Source organism: Pholcus phalangioides, unplaced genomic scaffold (assembly GCF_987345545.1).
Source record: "Pholcus phalangioides strain wild (caught in Gottingen) unplaced genomic scaffold, Ppha-v1.0 ptg000017l_1, whole genome shotgun sequence".
Taxonomy (NCBI): domain Eukaryota; kingdom Metazoa; phylum Arthropoda; class Arachnida; order Araneae; family Pholcidae; genus Pholcus; species Pholcus phalangioides.
This window is the reverse complement of record NW_028301610.1, coordinates 35,868,911-35,888,998: the sequence shown is the minus strand read 5'-3', so window position 1 is coordinate 35,888,998 and position 20,088 is coordinate 35,868,911. Positions and strand designations below refer to the sequence as shown.

At 40.6% G+C, this 20,088-nt stretch overlaps 1 protein-coding gene across 1 annotated transcript in view; it reads right to left on the bottom strand.

Moving 5' to 3' along the window:
• Nucleotides 1-2,810: 2,810 nt before the first annotated feature.
• Nucleotides 2,811-20,088, bottom strand: part of ninaC (STKc_myosinIII_N_like and MYSc_Myo21 domain-containing protein ninaC) — a 34,643-nt gene continuing 17,365 nt past the window's right edge. The window contains exons 17-25 of the mRNA XM_089246652.1: nucleotides 19,956-20,067; nucleotides 19,450-19,624; nucleotides 19,133-19,274; nucleotides 15,522-15,669; nucleotides 15,363-15,436; nucleotides 11,585-11,698; nucleotides 11,238-11,479; nucleotides 4,760-4,871; nucleotides 2,811-3,367 (exon numbers count right to left, since the gene is read on the bottom strand). Coding sequence (XP_089102778.1) covers nucleotides 3,233-3,367; nucleotides 4,760-4,871; nucleotides 11,238-11,479; nucleotides 11,585-11,698; nucleotides 15,363-15,436; nucleotides 15,522-15,669; nucleotides 19,133-19,274; nucleotides 19,450-19,624; nucleotides 19,956-20,067 — 1,254 coding nt within the window. The 3' untranslated portion in view covers nucleotides 2,811-3,232. The remainder of the gene's footprint in view (nucleotides 3,368-4,759; nucleotides 4,872-11,237; nucleotides 11,480-11,584; nucleotides 11,699-15,362; nucleotides 15,437-15,521; nucleotides 15,670-19,132; nucleotides 19,275-19,449; nucleotides 19,625-19,955; nucleotides 20,068-20,088) is intronic.

The window sequence follows — 20,088 nt, the reverse complement described above, 5'->3', positions numbered from 1 at the left end:
CTGGGAGTGTTCCACATGCCACTAAAGTGATCTGGGAGTGTTCCACATGCCACTAAAGTGATCTGGAACAGCGCTTTATGTCACTTGAGTGATCTGTAAATGTGACCCAGGTCATTCGAGTAATTTGCAATGTACGGCGGGCCACTTAATTGATCTGGATATGTATCGCGGACCACCTAATCGAAGCGAAAATGTGAAGAAGGCCACTTAAGTGATCTGGAACAGCGCTTTAGGTCTCGTAAGTGATCTGTAAATGTGTCCTAGGTCACTTGAGTGATTTGCAATGTACTGCTGGCCACTTAATTGATCTGGAAATATACCGCGGGGCATTTAGGTAATCTGGATATGTACCTCGGACCACTGAGAATGTGCCACAGGCCATTTAACTGACGTGGAACAATATTCCAGGTCGCCTAAGTGATCTGTAAATGTACTGTGGGTCACTTGATTGATCTGGGAAAGTGCCGCTTAGCTCGTTTTTATAAATAGAGGTTTGAGGTCGCGGGCCACATCAGGTGGCTCCACCTTGTCCCGCAAGTCATAGGTTCAGCATATATGGTATAAAGTGTAAGGGTATGCACATAGTGCGTGCGTGTTTCCGATTTCGGAAACCCGTGTCGCGTCTCCGATTGGTTATAAACCTGAATTTCAACTTTTCCCGGAAAGAAATACAAATTTTCCACGCGTGGCGAACTAGTATTTGACTTAGATTGTGAGCGATAGAAGATACTGATTTATATTAATTAACACATAAATTCATATTTGTGAATTTTCTTTTGAAAATTTAAATTTGATACTCTTTGGTAAAATTGGTAATTTGGCAAATCTGAAAACATTGAGGGAATCGTTCCAACATCAGTTACTAGTTAGAAAAGAAAAGATGGCGATATTCACCACACCATGTTTTTTTTTTGGTTAAGGAGAACTTGATCAAAATATTTTTTATTGTTATAAAATAATTATACTAGGCCTATATTTGGTTTTTCTAAAGGCGAACCAGTCGAAGGTAAATGCCATACCTTACAGTTGACATACATCCATTTTGTGATCTGAAAGGATTTTCAATCCTCCAAATCCATTCAACAGATTGATCATTAACTCGTAAATTGTATTAATTAACGAATAAAAAGAGTGATTATATTAACATAATTATTATTACTTATTTAACTGAACATTTCCGGAGGCTAGTTTATTGGGCCCAGAGGGGAGAAATAATAAATTTGACATCTCTCTCAGCAGTGTGACTTGCTTCTTCTTGCATAAACTAGTTGCTTCATCATTATATCAACATAACGCAAACATGGCACAAACTTTCCGCGCAGAAGCGTTAAATAACGCTGCTCATTCACCGTAGACGTTTTCCACCCATTTACTGGGCACTGGTTTCAAAGAAGAAGGGTCCTATGGTGAACGAACCTGTGAACCTACACCACACTGTCACTTTTGGGGAATGCAATGGTTTCTGTGTGTGTATTCACGTGGATTAGACGTCGCCCAGATGCGACAGTTATGGGTATAATACATACAAATACAACGCCACAACCGGAAAAATGCCCAACGAGGTGGCTGAGAACGTCGCCATGAAGCGAAAAAATGAGCTTCATCTGTCGACAAGATGTTAAAAACCCAGGTGGAATTCCGTTCGATTTTGGAAAAAGCCCACCTCGCAAATGCTTCCCTCTGTACGGTACCCGCTGGTAAAAGTTCATTGCACGACTGCAATCTGTATGGGCACAGATCAAGGATTCCATGAAGAATATTGCGTATCGAGGATGGTCGTAAGCCCAAGCGTCTGGCTGCTTCACGAGCACTGCTGGTCCCTGCAGCTAATTCGGACGCTAACGCTTCCATTTCGGCTGCAACACGCCGCGAACGTGCCTTCCTTAAACATGGCCGTCCGGCTCTTACACGATCCTCCAGCGTTCAAGTTTCTCTTTAATCGCTGAACAAGCTTTATGAGGCCTGTCGCTGTTAAATGCCTTTTCCCAGTCCTCACACTCTTCTGGAGTCGGAATTTACGCAAGGCAATGTTCGCCGATTCCTGGTTCACGTGAAACAATTTCACCAACAAAGCTTTATCCTTCGCACTCAGCATCCTTGTTCACATACACGGTTTACAACGGTGAACTGGTTGTGGATTAAGAGCGCAAGTTCTTATAACCGTCTCATTTGCATATTTCCACCGAAGTCGCTCGTACCAGCGGAACCTATCTGCTGTTTTTTGAGTTATTTTTTTTTCTTGTTAAAAAATTCCCGTGACCTAGCGATGCTAACCTTTCAAACCGTTTTTTATTTCGGTTATTTTTCCGGTTTTTATGAATTTTCAAAGTTTCTATGGACTTTTTGCCCACCCTGTACACGATGGCGCAGCAATTCTTTAACCAAAACTGCTTTTACATCAGCATTTTTTCTTCCGCTTTTTTTCCTCCCGGCGGTTTGACGAGTAAAAAAAAATACATACAGTATAAAGTATAGCAGCCGAATGCACTACCTGCACCCTCCCGGCGCGAGTAAACAACGCCCACTACCTGGATCGGAAACACGCGTGCACTATGCACACGCCCTAAAGCCGGGTTTTCCTAGGAGTCGAATTTCTGCACCGTGTGCAGCGTGAAAATGCTGATTGGTTAAAAACCCCGAAATTCATATTTTTTTGCCTAATCGGCGCTTTCACGCTGCACGCGCTGTAAAAACCTGCTCCTAGGAAAACCTGGCTTAAGGCTTATTTTTTCAGAAGTTTGTGAACTAATGTGGATTGCTTTTGCCCCAACAATATCTCAAGCAAGTTCAACATCAAACGATTTTGTTTTAAAATCAGTTTAATTTTGTACTTCGATTTTGAATCATCGTAATCAACTACATGTTTGGCACAAGCAGGCTTTTACACACTTTTCCTAAAGATAAAAAATATCATTTCAAAGATAACATTTTTATCAATATCAATGACATTCAACATGGTCGGATGAAAGTTGATTTTACAGTCAGTTTCTGAATATGTAAATATCTAAATTTAGAGATCTAAAAATGTGTCAAATTATTGAAGATTATTACTGAAATTCGTGTCAAGAGTTTTCACATTTCAGTTCCATAACATCAACATCTACAGTATATTCTAGCGTATAGGATAGACAAAGACAAAATGCATGAATTATGCTGGTATTTATTCAAGATAACATAAGTACTATGTGTTCGTTATCCAGAAAAATCTTGTCACCTTCTGATACTACCGAAACTAAGCACCAACTTTGCCTTTTTGCCGGATTTGGACTATGAATCTCCTGGCCGTAGCCTGAGCCTTAACGATTTTTTTGACGTGCTCTTCGTATAATCGTGACAAATAATCAGCGGCGTAGTACTTCAGAAAAACCTTCAGAGGAAAGAAATAAATAACAGTCAATGTGCAATAATTCTACTGTACCAGGGTGCGGCTAAAGCGAGGGTGCAAGGGGTGCGGTGCACCCGGGCAAGCTTGGGCTTTAGTTAGACACCAAATTTTTTTAAAACTTCCAATACTAAAATTTCACATGATCAGAGGCGGATTTATGGTTGAGCTGACTCTCTCTGTGGGCTACAAAAATTTTTCCATCCTTCTCTTATCCTATGCCAATTTTCTTGACTATTTATTTCTTCAATTTGCCGGGCTACAGCCCTTTAAGCTTGTAAACGTGCCTCTGTTTTTTAGTTATTTTTTTCTCACTCTTTCTCTCTTAACCTGGTCCCTTGCTCTCTGGGTCACTCTTTTTGTCGCTCACCGACCTGGTCCCTTGTTCTTTAGGTCATTTTCTTAGTCACTCACATGCATACTGTTTTAGTCAGCTTGCAAACTCTGTAGATCACTCGTTTGGTCACTCACATGCTTGCAAACTCTCCAGATCATTTATTTTGGTTACTCGCATGCTTGAAACTCTAGATCACTCGTTCGGTCACTTACCAACCTAGTCCTTTGCTCTCTGGGAAGAAGCAGATTTACAGTTTTGTAAATTTCGGCGCCGTTCTCCCGTTATATTTATTTTCTTGACCACTCATTTCTCAAATTTGCCGCCATGGACTATAGCCCGATAAGTCCCCTTGTAAATATGCCTTTGCACATGACATCATGCTTTTGAGCCATACTTTGCCGACACAAATGTAGAAAAAACTTGAGGGGAAAGACAGAGCTTGGGACAGTAATACAAGAAACAAGAATGTGGTGCAAATGTGCGTTTTGATGCCCTAATCTAGTAATTTTTTTGGAGTGGTCAAATGAAGGCAAATTAAGAATTCGCTTTCTTACTTGTCCGGTCAGTGGCGCACCAGAAATGCGGCCCTTTAAGAATAATTTTTAAAATAAAAGTCACCTCGTTAAAGTGTCAGTAATGATGAATATATATATAACAACAGCTGTAATGTGAATTGAGAAATTAGGCATAATTAAGAACAGTAAAATTATTCTTAATCAAAAAACGGAACAATCTTTTCTTTTAAAAGCGGGACGTGTGGTTACACATACTCCGATTCGTTAACACTTGTGCCTGGCTTTGTACTACAAAAAAATCGGGTTTTTTCAGGGTCCCCTGTGGTAAAGCTCTGTCTGCCTCCAGCTAAGCTCAAGCCGCCCACGTACTGTACAGATTTACATACTTGATACAGGACCGATGTATAATTGTACAGTGATAATATACATGGTAACATGGTAAATAATCATACGGGGGGAAATAAAACATGTTACAAATCGACAATAAAAGATAAAAGAATAGAAAAATATATTAACCCCACGCACTTTTGTTTTGCCGATTCGCCAACCATCCATCCTCAGACGAAGTAGTAATAATTTACAATTGTCTTCGGTTAACTGAACTTCTTCGTTGAAATCGAAAGCAATGTACTTGTACCTAATGAGAAACATATGTGGTAATCGGTTAATCAGACTATTGCACGTGAATTATTTAAGACCATGTATACAGTCACCGTGATATAAATTGCCAAGACCCATGACGGCAATATGAAACTTTGTATGATAAGAGTGTTGCCATACCGCTATCTACTTTAAAGTACATTAGACGCCACTTATTAGAATCCCGGATAATGTTATCATTCAAGTACTGTTATCACTTTCGCAAAGTACGAAGCAGACCAATATCATAACTAGGAAAACATTCGTTTGTTGGAATTTCGGTAGAACCTAACTGTGCGCTTCCCCCCCATAAATGATCATTATCGATCTTCATGACTATGTAGGAGATCAGAAGGTGTTCCCCTCCCTTGTTTACAAGCATTTCCGTACTCGGTTCACAATGCCCTATTCCAGTGTTTCTCAACCGTCGGGCCGCGGCCCGGTACCGGGCCCTCACATCATACATACTGGGCCGCGAGTTATTAGCCGTTTCCTTTTTCCTCATTCATTTTCTGTTGGTCGTGTGTTTGACTGAGCTTTCAACTCACAAAAATGAATGAAACCGGGCCACGGGCTCGCAGAGGTTGAGAACCACTGCCCTATTCGGACAGTAGCAGCCGCTACAATCCATATACGCATGAAGCTACTTTTGCAATGCCTTATCTACAGGGTGTCCTGTAAGTACTAATGCGGCCTTTATCTCGTCAACTGTTTATCGTAGAGGTATGGTTCCAATTTAACAAATGCTCAACATGTGTTCAAAAATTACCCTGTACTAATTTTGAGAGTGAAAATACATTGTCACATAATAAAAAAAAAATCTTATACGGTCCCCATGTCTTCTAACTCCATATTAGAGAGTTGTTGTCCTGTATTTTCTGAGGCCAGCAAAAAGTTTCAATCTTTATAAATGCAATATTCGCTGAGATATTCGAATTTAAAAACCAAAGAAAAGTTGGGAAAGGACAGCATAAATGGGGGAAAGGAGCGATGCCCGTTAGTTTTTGCTGTTATTTCCCATTTTTCTACGATTTTGGAATTGAAATATCTCAGTAAATATTGCAGTTAAAAACATGGGATTTATTTTGTTGGGCTCAGAAATGACAGTGCAACAATGTTCTAATTGGAAAATGGAGGACAAGGAGACCGTATAAAATTTAAATTTGTTTATTTTGTGACACACTGTATTCTCACTCTTAAAAATAGTACAGGGTAATTTTTGAACGCTCTTTTAGCACCTTTAAACTGGAATCGTACCTCTACGACAGACGGTTGATGAGATAAAGGCCACATTAGCACTTATGGGGCACCCTGTATAGTGAAGAAAAATGTAATATAAAAACAAAAAGCCTGTTCTTTCAGTTCTTGGTCAGTTTTTGTTTTTCTTCAGTTGGTTAGATTCACAGTAACACGGTCAAAAAACTTTCTCAGGGATTTGTGGAACTTACAGGATTTACATATTAAATTTTCGTAATTTGTAAAACAGATTAGAAAGTTCTATTTAAACTTCTTATAATGGCTGAATAAAAAACGCAGGATTTCAGCTGTTGCAGCATATTGCAACCAGTTATGTGAAAAAGAAAAACAGAATTTGTCCCATTCGATCAAACGGGATGTATGGTCATTGTATTTATTACTGCCGAAACCCCGAAGTGCAGCCAATTCACGACGGGGATGGCCACTTCGCAAATTGGCCAAGAGTTGTGGACGATGTCCGCGTTGCAGAAATGATTCGAACTTTGGCCGGCCATTTCGCGAAGTGGCCGGAGACCCCTGAAAAACGCTCGGTTTGATGATGTAACACGGCCTGGTAAGAGCTAGATCCATTTTTCAAATCGTCAAACATGTGATACATGTCTATATATAGCAGCTGTATTGGATCAGCTCCATGTGACGAGAGAAAAAACTATAAAAATAACTATATAAACACATATAGTTTTTCTGCCAAATTTGGAGGAAAAAAAAAATTACTATCAAACTGCAGTTTGATGGGTTGCCATTACTAACGTGGACACAATTATCACGAAAAAATACACCGACTTGACTGTGATCCCGAATCATGTCTTTTGTTATCGGACTTTGACCAGAACCACCGACTACTTCGTGAACTGGCCAGCCAATGCCCTAAATTTGGGCCAATATTTAACGAAATAAGATAATTTGCGAAGTGACCGGTCCCGTCGAAAATTGGCCAATTTCGGGATTCGGCAGTAAAATATTCACTTTCGAATTTCTTTCCGATATAGTTATCAATTGATTATTTATTATAGGAAACCTCGAGTCTCCCGATGTGTTCACATCAAGTGGCGTGCACTGTATCAGTTCAGATAATTTTTCATGTACCAACTATTTGAGTAACAGCATTTCTTTCACCTTTTTTTTAAAATTTAATTAATTAATTAAATTATTAATCGGAACTAAAATGACCTACCAAGTAATTTGCATGACAATTATTCATTATTAATATTATATCTCTCATTTTTATTTTCCTTTATTATCATTTTCTTCTTATATTCTACTTTTCATGATGTGATAAAAAGTGTTGAAGTAAACGAATTGAATAAGGAAAAAAACATTGAAAGAGAGCTTTTTATAGGGAAATGTCACAATAAACCATCATTTTATGAGCTCCTCTGTTTACGCGGTTTCCATAAAATGGCATTCTTGGTCGAGTGCACAGGATGTGATTATTGCAATAAATATAAATGGGAATGTAAAGCAAACGAATGGGAATAAACATCGAGCAGATTGCGGTATGTTTTTCTCATTATGATGTGTTCGAATGCTTACTAAATCACTCAAACCCGGTAACGGGCACGTGGATTCCAGCTAACGCCATTCCTCGTCCACTCTCAACCCTCCCACGTTATAGCTTCTTGAGTAGCTGAGATACTTACGATCGTTATCTTGATAGCGCGGTTGGAGAACACGTGTCATTTTGGTCGTAAATTTCGTGTTTTTGATAAAGGGAAAGGAATTGGTGTCTGGCAACCTTTATATGCACGATTTTCGGAATGTAACTCGAAGGGTTGGCTCAGAACCAACTGCTGCTGCTCCCTATGAAGAGGGAATGTGGTGGTGTAACGAAATTCTGGCTGCCGAAAATGGTGTCAGAAATTCTCGAAGGCAACAATAAAGTGAGGATGTACACAGGGCGGAGACGTCTCTATCAGACGCGGGGGCGGGCCTATTCATGAGCCTGGGTGTTAATTAATTTTCTGTTTTCCCTTGCGGGCCATTCGAGTATTACGTCAGAAGATTTTTAGCAATTTTTGACCCCCTTGTCAGCAAACGTCAGCAGATATCATCAGGCTTGATATCAGGGGTAAAGGTATCCAAAAGTGTATCCAATAGTGAAAGAATCACCCGTGATAAGTTATAAATTTCAGTTGCACTAAAGAGGGGTCATTCCTCAAGCTTGATAAAGTTCAACGTTAGCACCATTAGAGGCTTTGCCGATGTCCAAATGACCCTTGATCTCTTGCCTAGTGCTTAGTGCATTTGAGGTGCTATTAACCTCTACGATCACGAGCGTAATGTTACATCCAAACACCAGTGGAATGAATCCAAATAAATTCTCTGCGTTGTCTTTTCTCTCTCTTCATCATCGCGAAGCTTTATAGCAACCGTATTACCACGATTGTCGATTATGTACGGAAAACTTGCCTTTTTCTTTCTCTCCCTTCTTTATAATGCATCTATCAGCTATATACATGCAAGAACGAAAGAGAACACGTAGGGTGAGGGTAAGAAGAGGATTCTAGAAAAAAAAACTGTTATCTATAATATCTATTATAATTTTTCCTTTAATACTTGTTTTATTTTTCCCCCCTTCCTTTTTCCAACGTGTCTTTAGATTAGAACAATGTTACCATATTCATCGCCGATTCGTTTAATAGAGATAATCCAAATTTCTTTCCAAAACCTTGCACGTTTATTTGTTAAATCAACTGCTGCAGGGACACCCTATTAATACGGAGGAGGAGGAACATCTACATCACTCAGTTTGTGCGCGACATTTAACGCGTGTTAATAATTTAAGGGCGCGGTAGCCCAGGTCGATAAGATACTCGTTTAAAGTACCAAAGGATGTGCAGAGGTGTCACGAGTTCGATACCCGGTTCGTCCTTGTCAGAAAACTTTCTTGACACGGGTACAACAGAAACGGCGACATGACGGCAGAAAAAATTGCTACCGCAGGGAGTTCCCCCATCGAGGGGTTGGCGCACCAAGCCCTCGACGAGTATAAAAAAACAAGCCTGCCGTTTGGAATCGGCAATAAATTGTAGGTCCCGGTCTAATTAGCCCTCGTGTGCAGAAAACGACCGTGGTGCGACAAAAATGATCAAATTATTTATATTCAGCTAGCCAAAGCACGCACTGAACCTTACGTTGTGGCCATGGCCCCCACATCCTGGAGCAGGGTCCCTAGGCTGGGATCTTTCAAACCGAGCACAACTCTGGTCTATCATCATGGGCAATTTATTACCGAATGAGTTGTGCCGAAAGTGTGAATGTCTGTACCTAACAGTCTGAGTGCGTATTTAGTGTTGTGTCTGATTTTTTAGTGTTACCATCTATGTTTCAGAAGTGAAGTGAATTAAGTGTAATGATCGAATATTTGTACCGTTTGTAGGCCTGTTGCTCTCTGTGGCGAGACTTTTTAACGGGGAGATAGGCTCGCATTCGAGCCTTGAAGTTGGGATCCATAGGAAACCAACTACAGCCAACTACCACTGTGGCACTGCTGGGATCTTTTGCGCCCCCCCCCCCAGACCAGACTTATACGGGCCCCATAATGATCACAATTTATAGAGTGAATAAACCAAAACGATGAGAATTGTCTCGGGCCCCAGGGCTCGATGGCGCAATTCTCAGCCCCTCCCTTGTGGAGGCCATGGCTGTGGCATCCTGATGCTAACAGGCAGTCGGCTGTTGCGATATGCTTTTCGCAGCATCTGTCGATAATGCACTTGCGCAATCTTAGTAAAAAATTTGGAGCCATTTCCTATCGAAAGAGGCGGAGATAGACCTATGGGGAGGGGGGGGGGGCATTCTCCCCTCTAGGTCCCCCCCCCATTTCTGGATAAGTTAAAATTTTTCGAATAAAAAAACCCACAAAACAAAAGTTCATTACCCTGTACTTGAATAATATCACTAACATGAACATGATGCATCAAGTATCTGATCAGGTTTTCGCAGCAGTTGTCTGATAAATAAAAGTTTTTCGAGCTACTAGGCGCCATAGATTGGAGTTTACGCTCAACGTTTCTCCAGCTTCAGTGGTTGGCATCATCAAGAGATATTTCCGGATCGTAGAAAGATCTCACACTCTAAAATCCGGAAACATCGAATGATGCCAACCACTGGAGTTGAGGAAATATGTAGAAGTCCGAAAATTTTTTTATACGTGATTACCTGCATTGTTCATAATTTTAAGAACAAGAACACTATACAATGGCCGGTTCTATCAGTATATTTTAAAGTTTCCGGTATTATTGGAGAAAGGGCATTTAATTGCCATGAATTGTGCCCCAACTCTTGATATTGATCGTACTAGATCGATCGATACCCTATACAGGGTGTCCCGTTAGTGTTGATGCAACCAATTATCTCATCAACCGTCCGTCGTGGAGGTATGATTATAATTTAAAAATTTTCAAAAGGCGGTCAGAAATTTCTTCCCTGTACCAGTTTTGAGAGTGAAAATACAATATGTAACCAAACACAGAATCTAAATTTTTATACGGTCCCCTTGTTCTCTAACTTCCAATTAGAAAGTTGTTGCCCTGTTCTCCCGAGGCCAACAGAAAAAAATGCCATGTTTTAAAGTGCAATATTCGCCAAGATGTTTGAATTAAAAAATCGGGGAAAAGTTATGAAAGAGGACAGCAAAAACTAACGGATAACGCTCCTTTCCCTCATTTATGCTGTTCTTTCATAACTTTTCTCGCCAATTTTTGAATTCAAATATCTTAGCGAATATTGCACTTATAAACTTGGAATTTTTTTTTATTTACCTCAGAAGAGACAGAGCAACAACTTTCTAATTGGAATTTAGAAGACGGGGGACCATATAAAAATTTAGATTTCTTCATATACACTGTATTTTCACTCTCAAAACTATTAAAGGGCAATTTTTTAACACCTTCTGAGGACTTTTTCAATTGATACTATGCCTCTACGACGGACTCTTGATGAAATAAAGGTCGCATTATAGCACTTACAGGAGAACACCCTGTGTTACGGGAGGGGGGGGGGATTTAATTGCCATGACTTATGCCCCAACCCTAGATATCGATCATACTAGATATTATATCGATCGGTACCCTATATATCGATGTACTTTTGCACAGTATCATACCTGTTTAAGAAATCGCTGAAAGAAATTCGCCTGGCATAACCCTGCTGTCTTATCAGAGCAACTTCACTCAAGTTAAAAGCCCTCATCTGACGCGTCACGTACGTCTGCTTCGGCTTATCCTCAGCTGGACTCTCATCTGGATTGAAGCACATCACAACGTGAGGAAATTCTTTAGCAAAAATGTTATTCAATGTATTGAGGGGGAACTTCAAATCGGTACTTGGAAAATTTCCAGCTGAAATCTAAGAGGAAAAACAATCACGTACTGTAGTCTCTTTTCGATAATTTTTTTATACCACCAATACATAAAATATGCAATATACTGTATAAATATACAGAGCTTATACCTTTTCGAAAATAAATTTTATTGACGGATCTGTTATTGTTTTTAACGCAGAAACCAGATCAGAGTTTTCCAAAGTGGTCCAGTTCCCACGTATCCGTTGATTGTTGTATACAGCCTGCGGTAATAAAGGGAATAGATTACATTATCTATGCTATCGTGATAGTCAATGACATTACAGTACAGAAGACTACTACTAAACCACACATGTGTGTATACCTCGTCCATATTCCTTTGCGGAACTTCTAACGAATTGGTACATGTTGGAATGTGTGTCCGTGTTGTGAACCTAACGTGAAGCTTGTTTCTGTGTAATGCTTGTTATAGTGCTGCCATCTACCACATGTTTTTCGAATTATGAGTGAAGTGTAATAGTTGAAGATTTTACCGTTGTAGGCCTGTTGCTCTCGGCGGCGAGACCGGCTTGCATTCGCACCTCGAAGTTGGAAACCGCGGAAAACCAACTTCAGCCGACCACCACTGCGGCGACGGTGGGTTTCGAACCCGGGACCTCGCGATGCGAGCCCGTCACTATGACCACTCGACCACCACAGCGGCGGTGCAGAAGACAGGATACGATGCGGAGGGGTGATTTTTTTAAAGAGAATTCACAGTCCTGTGCGGAGTGCGTTCGTTCAGCTTAATGAATGCTCTAAAATAAAAAAAAAGAGGACACATAGAAAAAAAATACAGTCGACGCTCGTTATAACGGCCTCACATTATAGCAACCATTCCATTACAACGACCGATAGGAAAAGTCTCAAATGTTTTCATATAAAAACTGTGCTATATGTTTTCCTTCCGATATAACGACCTCCCAATATAACATCCGTTTTCCATGGAACGATGGGGTCGTTATAATGAGCGTCGACTGTATATTAGCATTTCTGTTGCGTTGTGTTCAGAACTACAGAACTACTCTCCTAGAACGCGAGATGATGGGGGTTTGATTCTTGCAGATGTCTCTGAATTTTCTTTTCAAAAAGGACTTCCGTATCGTATCCAGTCTTCTGTGCTTTCTATTTGTCATCATATCGATAGCGAAGAGTGATATCATCTCTTTCTCTATAGTCACTGACAGAGCTCATTGAAATACTAGGCTGACTAATCCATCATCTTTGAGACGCATATGAAAATAAGTAGACATCTTTGAAGCTCCATCTTTGAGCGAAGGCCAGGTTTGTCGTTCCGAATGATATTCGAAAATCATTAAAAAAGAAAACAAAAAAGCAGACAGAGAGAAACAGTTTTCTGACGTCACACTTCTCTGCTCAAAGATGGGCAGATGAATCAGACTGGTATTTCAAGAAGCTCTCGCCAGATTTGAGAAAAGGTGTGGAAGCAGTATATTATTGCTATAGCCAATCGCTGTTCCCTATCGTGTTTTTTTTCCAACGATTTCTGCAGAGTCAATTAGAGCAACATGTTCTTTGCTCAATGATGGATGACGAGTTCCCTCTCTTTTATAGCCGCCTTAGTCAATGGCATTCCTATTTATGAGCGTACACTTTGGGATAGACCCGCACAAAACTTTTACGTCTGTAAGTATACAGGATGTCCTGCAAGTGCTAATGCGTCCCTTATCTCATCAACCATCCGTCGTAGAGGTGATTCCAAAAAATTTTTAAAAGCGTTCAGAAATTTCCCTGAACCAGTTTTCAGAGTGAAAATACAGTATGTAACAAAATAAAAAAATCTAAATTTTTATGCGGTCCCCTTGCTCTCTAACTTCAAATTAGAAAGTTGTTGCCCTGTATCTCCCAAGGACAACCAAAAAAATTCCATGTTTCAAAATGCAATATTCGCTAAAGCCCCGTTTACATGTGCAATAAAATATCCCGAGAAGTTCCCGGTAACAGGGATTTTCGTTACAACCCGTTTACATGGCGTTTAGTTTATGCCGGTATTCCCCCTATTCTTTCCAGAAGTCGTGACTGGTTACGTGGGTTGAACGGAAGTGGTTGGTTCAAGGTGGCTGACGAAGGAGCTTACAGTAGTTTACGCGGCACATAGGATTATGGGGGAGGAGGTCGGAGTCACCCACCATTATTCCGCAACAAAAATGGGACTCTTTTGACTGATCTTCGTCCCTCCTTTTTTCCCCATGAGGAAAAAAAGTTTCCATGCAGGTAATAATCGGCAAAGCGACCCCCAATCTTACACATGTAAACGGGGCTTAAGATATTTGAATTCAAAAATCGGAGAAAAGTTATGAAAGAACAGCAAAAACTAACGGACAACGCTCTTTTTTCCTTATTTATGCTGTCATATCCGAACTTTTCTCCGATTTTCAAATTCGAATATCTCAACGAGTATTAAACTTGAAAACTTGGATTTTTTCGTTGGACTCAGGAGAGACAGGGCAACAACTTTTTTAATTGGAAGTTAGAGGACAGGGGGAACCGTATAAAAATTTGGACTTTTTTATTTTGTTACATACCGTATTTTCACTCTCAAAACTGGTACATTACTGGGTAAGACCATTTTTTAAATCAAAACTATACTTTTACGTTGGACGGTTGATGAGAATATGGGCCGCATCAGCACTTACGGGACATCTTGTATACAGTATTACGTATGCATTCACTTTTTAAATAACTTTATTTCTACACGAAAAGTAGCCTACTTATAAAAAGTCTCTTTGCGTTCCCTTGAAGTGATCCTCTCGCTTTTTCAAGGCTTAGTTCATCCTAACCTGGAGTATGTCGTACGGTTTTGGAGTCCATATCTATAGAAGGACATAGACTTGGTCGAGGGATTGCAGAGAAGAGCTACGCGGGCTCTTGTTGGCACACGGAGCTTGGAGCTATGAAAAGCGTTCTGGACTGGATTATGCTGCAAGGTTTTGGAGACCATACCTGCGGAGGGACATAGACTTAGTTGCAGGGGCGTAGCCAGAAATTTCGTTCGGGAGGGGGACCACTTTCATTTCGGGGGGGGGGACCAGATCCCCAAGTCGTCCCCCCCCCCTCGCTACGCCCTTGCTTGGTTGAAGGGGTGCAGAGAAGAGCTACGCGTGTCCTTATTGGTATACGGGACTTGAGGTATGAAGAGAGACTTCATTTTTCGAATGTTTACATTGGAAGAACGCCTGGTGTGTCGGAGGATTATGATTGAAGTGCTTGAGATTTGCCACGGGATGAATGGGGTGGACTATTAATTAAAACACCAACAATCGGGTGGTTCGATAAGAAACCCCGGTATCGATTGGTTAGGGGCAACTGCAGGTTGTGATGCCACAGGGAATGTTTCTCTAGCAGGGCAGTGATATAAATGGAATAGCTTACCCGCGAGTGTCGTGAATTTCATCACTATTGACGCATTTAAAAAGAAATGCTACGTTCATGTTGAGATGAATCTAGAAGCTATCCATTGTGTGTGTGTTATAGAATGAAGACAATCGTAATTTTCATGTGTGTGTGCGTGTGTTATATGTCTTATATTCTTCTCACGGATGTTAATTTTTCTCGTGAAATATTCTTTTATTTAGGGTTGCCATATGTTTAGATGTATTTGTGTGACATTCACATTTCTATAGGCATTTTATTTATTTTTATTCTCTGCCATCTGGTTGGGAATTTTGCCTGTTGGTGGAGCTCTTGAATTTGTAAGTGTATAACGACGTCAGACAGCGTTGTTTTGGTTTTTTTTTAAATAATAACGTGATCCACACGTATTCCCAAGGGATCAGCATGATCCGTCCAGGGAATTTGTTAGTGTTAGTAAACATCCATGCCCGAACCGGGAACTTCATAGTTTATTGTAATTAAGAATTAACTCACTTCTCCGAATATGTGCTTAACGATGATGTTTTCTCCTTTGGTTTCCACATAATGCGCAGATGAACTAGATTTCACTGAAATGAAAGTAGAACGGTAGCTTCATAATAGTAGCTATAAAGTATAACGGTCAATAATGAAAAACAAAACTCATTATCTTACATATATTATGAACATCAGCTTCCTCGACACTACGTAGATGATTAATAATTTTCAAGATATCCAGATTATCATTTATTACGTCCCATTCTTGAATGACAGTGCGTTCATAAACGAAAGGTAGATCCACTCCTTCTTCTTTGTATTGCTCCTGATTATAAGAAACAAACACGTAGTAACATAAATTTGATCAGAATGGGCTATATTTGGTAAAGTATGGATAAATTACACTCATGTCCATAAATTAAGGATAATGCCAGCTACGGCAAATAAAGGTTCAGAAACAAAACACACGTTACTTATTCATAAAGCCCATTTATTAAACAAAAGATAAAGAACAAAAACGATGGTGTATGTATGATACCATTCATAAAAACTACGATTTTTGCTCCCTGGAGCAATTGTAAAAAATATCTCCTTTACAAAAACTTACTATTACCATGTATTAACCATCATACCAACCATGTATGTCTCCCATGCGGTGAAATACAGTCCGTACAACGCCTAGGCATGCTGAGTATCAAATTATCGATCTGATCTTGGGGAAGATCACTCCACTCAGCAAGCAATGCTCTCCGAAGTTCCGGTACACATGTAGCAGGTGGTTGACGGGCTGCAACTCGTCGGCCAAGCATGTCCCACACATGCTCTATCGGATTCAAGTCAGGTGAGAATGCTGGCCATTCCATACGGGTTATATCCTCAGATTCAAGGCATTCGTTTACGATGTTTGCTCGGTGAGGACGGGCGTTGTCATCCATAAACACAAATTCTGCGCCCATGGCACCCCTAAACAAACGTACATGTTGTCCCAGAATGGTGTCCCGATAAATTTGGGCTTTCATAGTTCCGGTTTGAACATGCAGATCTGTTCTGGAACCCAGTATAATTCCACCCCAAACGAGCAATGCTGCACCACCGTAACGGTGTCGTTCAATGATGTTGTCTTGGTGGTAACGGGTACCTGGCGTTCTCCATATGAAAGTCCGACGTGAATCAGACTGCAATCTAAACCTGGACTCGTCGGAAAACATCACACAAGCCCACTGTGACGATGTCCACATTGCATGTTCTATACTCCGGGCTAATCGCTGCCGACTGTGAGTTGCCGTGAGCGGAACACATCTGACAGGCCTGCGAGCATATAGACCAATACCTCCCAAACGTGGCTGCAGATAGTTGACGAAACAGGTCGGATGCTGTGCTCCGTCTGCTTCTTTTGGCAGTCAGTTACTGCCAAATACCGGTCTTCATTCGGCGTTGTAACTCGGGGGCGACCTATACTCTAACGTCTACTGACATTTCCGTTATCTTGGAATCGTTGCCAAAGCCTAGAGATGACACTTTGGGCAATTCCAAGTTCCTCGGATACTTCCATCTGAGTACGCCCACATTCCAGGCGGCCGATAATTCTACCACGTAAAAAATCATCCACATGCGTCCTCTGTGTCATAACTATTCGCTTATGGCACTGAGCGCCTTACAGAACTCTTGTGAACAATTTCACTTCTTTGCCACCATTCCTTATATACCCCCCTCTTACACTCTCGTCATTGTGACGTACTATCGGCATCATCTGGTGGCTTCCTGAAATTTGCATATCATTCTTGCAGATGTGTGTGATAATTCTACAGGTGAAATTTTTACTTTAGATTTCGATTTCCGTGTGATTCTGAATTATCCTTAATTTATGGACATGAGCGTAATTAGCTAATGGGTTCTTACCCTTTTCAGCCGTGACCCAAAATCAACAATAATATCAGCTTTGCGACCCGTGGGACTGTTTGTTCGTCAAAATTAGGGAAACCAGTGCATTTTTATAACAGGACTGTTAGTGGATTCGTACGACCCTTCCCGGAAGCTCCTGCGAATTGAGTTTGGGACGTTACCCATAACTCAAGAATCCATGGCTGTAAGTGGATTGGTACGGCAAATAGCTGAAGCCTCTCCAAATCAAGTTTGGGTCGTGAACCATTGCTCAAGAATCTTATGGAATGGTACGATCCAAGACTGTGTGGAATGGTACGACTCATCTCGGAAGCCCCCGCGAATTACATCTGGATCGTGATAAATTGCTCAAGAGCCCTCTGACTGTAAGCAGTTTTGTACAACCCACATCTGGAGCCGCCCCTCCCCTGTTTCGGTCGTGACCCGTAGCTTCAGAATCATTGTAAGTGGATTTGTACGACCCACCTCGGACGTCCCTGCAACCCACGTTAGGGTGATGACCCATAGGTTAAGAACCTCAGAATTAGCTAAAGCTTTATCATTGAAATCGTGAAATTATTTTTAATTGGATGATTTTCGTATCTTCTGAAGATGAAAATGTTTCTCCTCATACTTTTTACAGAATTTGGTGTTATTTCATATATCAAAACACTTATGTTTTCCTATCATTCTAGGGCATGGGAATACAGCATTTGAAGTAGTTGATATCGAGCAAATAAAATGGTCATTAATTCACATTATTTGTTCGTGTCATATACCAAGTGACCGACATGCCCTCGGTCACAGAGTAATACACAATTTAGGCAACACCGATTTAGGCATGTTAATACCGTGATTCTCCTTATACAACATAACTTCCGACTGTTCAGCTTATTTCGCGTAACTTTGTGTCATTTCAATTCTACAGGGTGTTCTATTAATGGACCGACAAACTCAGAGGGTTGTTAGTAGACATCAAGAGGAACAAAAATTGCAATGGAACATGGTGTCGCAAACCACGTTGAGAGGGTGAGAATCGCGAAAAACGCATGCAGGTTTCGACGTCACGCTGCAACAACAAAAAGTACAATAATAACTACAAAAGGATTTATTTGATTAATTATAACAAGAGTTGTTCGAAGCAGCGGCCGCTGACGTCATTGCACAGTCTACAACGACGTAAAACCGATTCCCGGACGCGCTCGAAGGTACCAGATATGCTTTTGATGTCTGCCGCAGCGACGAAAATCCGCGCTGTGAGATCCTCCGGTGTGTCCATACACGTCGCATAAACGAGTGATTTAAGGTGACTCCATAAGAAAAAGTCACGCGAATTGAGATCCGGTGAACGTGGAGGTGATTACGCACCTCACGGGAAAAAAATGTGCAGGGCACCATCAGGCATAATGCGCCCATTGCCATCTGTTCGACCGTAAATCAGATGCATATCAGCGTATTCCTCGTTCGTGCAGTCAGCCATAACGATACTCATTGAAACAGGCAACTAACTGCTTACACGTGCTTACTACCGCAATAGCGCTAATTTACGTCGTCCGCAGTGCGTGTCCTACCCCAGCGCATGCGTTTCGCGACGCTGCTTACGTCAGATATGGTGAGCGAACCCAGAAACGCATTCAGCGATCAACTGACATCCACCTTTTGTCTCCTCTGGACTCAGAGCCTGCATTCGTTTTTCGCGATTTTCCCCCTCTCAACGGGGTTTGCGATACCATGTTCCATTGCAATTTTTGTTCCTCTTGATGCCTACAAATAACCCTCTGAGTTTGTCGGTCGATTAACAGAATACCCTGTATAATCGCAATACAAGATGATTCTATAAAAAAATCATAAAATTTATATTATAAATATCTTTATATGTTCTGATTATATATATAAGTTTGACTTACCAACTCCTTTGAAAATATCAACTTCCTTAAAATTTTTTGAAGGTGGTCACTCAACATGTTTGCACTCATCTGATGAATATCAGCTTCCTTAGACGTATAAAATCCTGGAGCGTCCAGAACATGGATAGAGTAATCATGGCCACTGAAAAAGAAACGAAAAATTTCGCAAGGTAAATTTTATTATTTATCAATGACGTATTTAAAATGTATTATACTATTTTATGAGGCTGAACAAATTTTTGGATATGAAAGATTTTCTCAGACATTTTATAATAACAATTTAATAAAATAATAACATTTATAAGAAAATATCTTACAAAACAAGTCTTGAAAAAGCCATCTTCTGGTTCAAAGACTCAACAATCCAGTCAAAAAGACATCGGTATAGACAAAGCGATACAGCATCTCTTCGTGCTATGGCCTCATCGATGTTTCTGGTTTCAGTGAGTATGGCTTCTAGAGATTCGAAGTTCATCTGAGAGTGCTCACAGGCTAGAATAAATCGCGAATAAAAATGCCTTTATTCAATATAAATCCTTGTTACAGTGTTTCTCAAAGTGTGCATCGCGGCTCCAAGGGGAGTCACCAAACTTTGTCAGAGGTGTCGCGGTGAGCTTGAGATATTGATTTGTCTTCCCGTTTATCTTTGAAGTGGTTCTTTGGGCAAAATATCTACCTAACTATTCTAGGGAGGTAAATTATGAATTGGGCAAGGGAGCCGCGAGTGGCGAACGCTTGAGAACCACTGCCTTATTAAGTAAAGTAAAACCTTTTTTGTAGTACAGTATAATAAAAGTAACATGACTGGGGTAACTGCATTTACCTGCTTCTAATATTTTTGGATTGGAAAGTTGTATTTTATTATCTCTTTCTTCGAAATCAATTTCCCCCAAAAGTAATAAAGCTGATACAACACACAAAATTGCTCGCAATTCCTAAAAAATAATCATAAAATC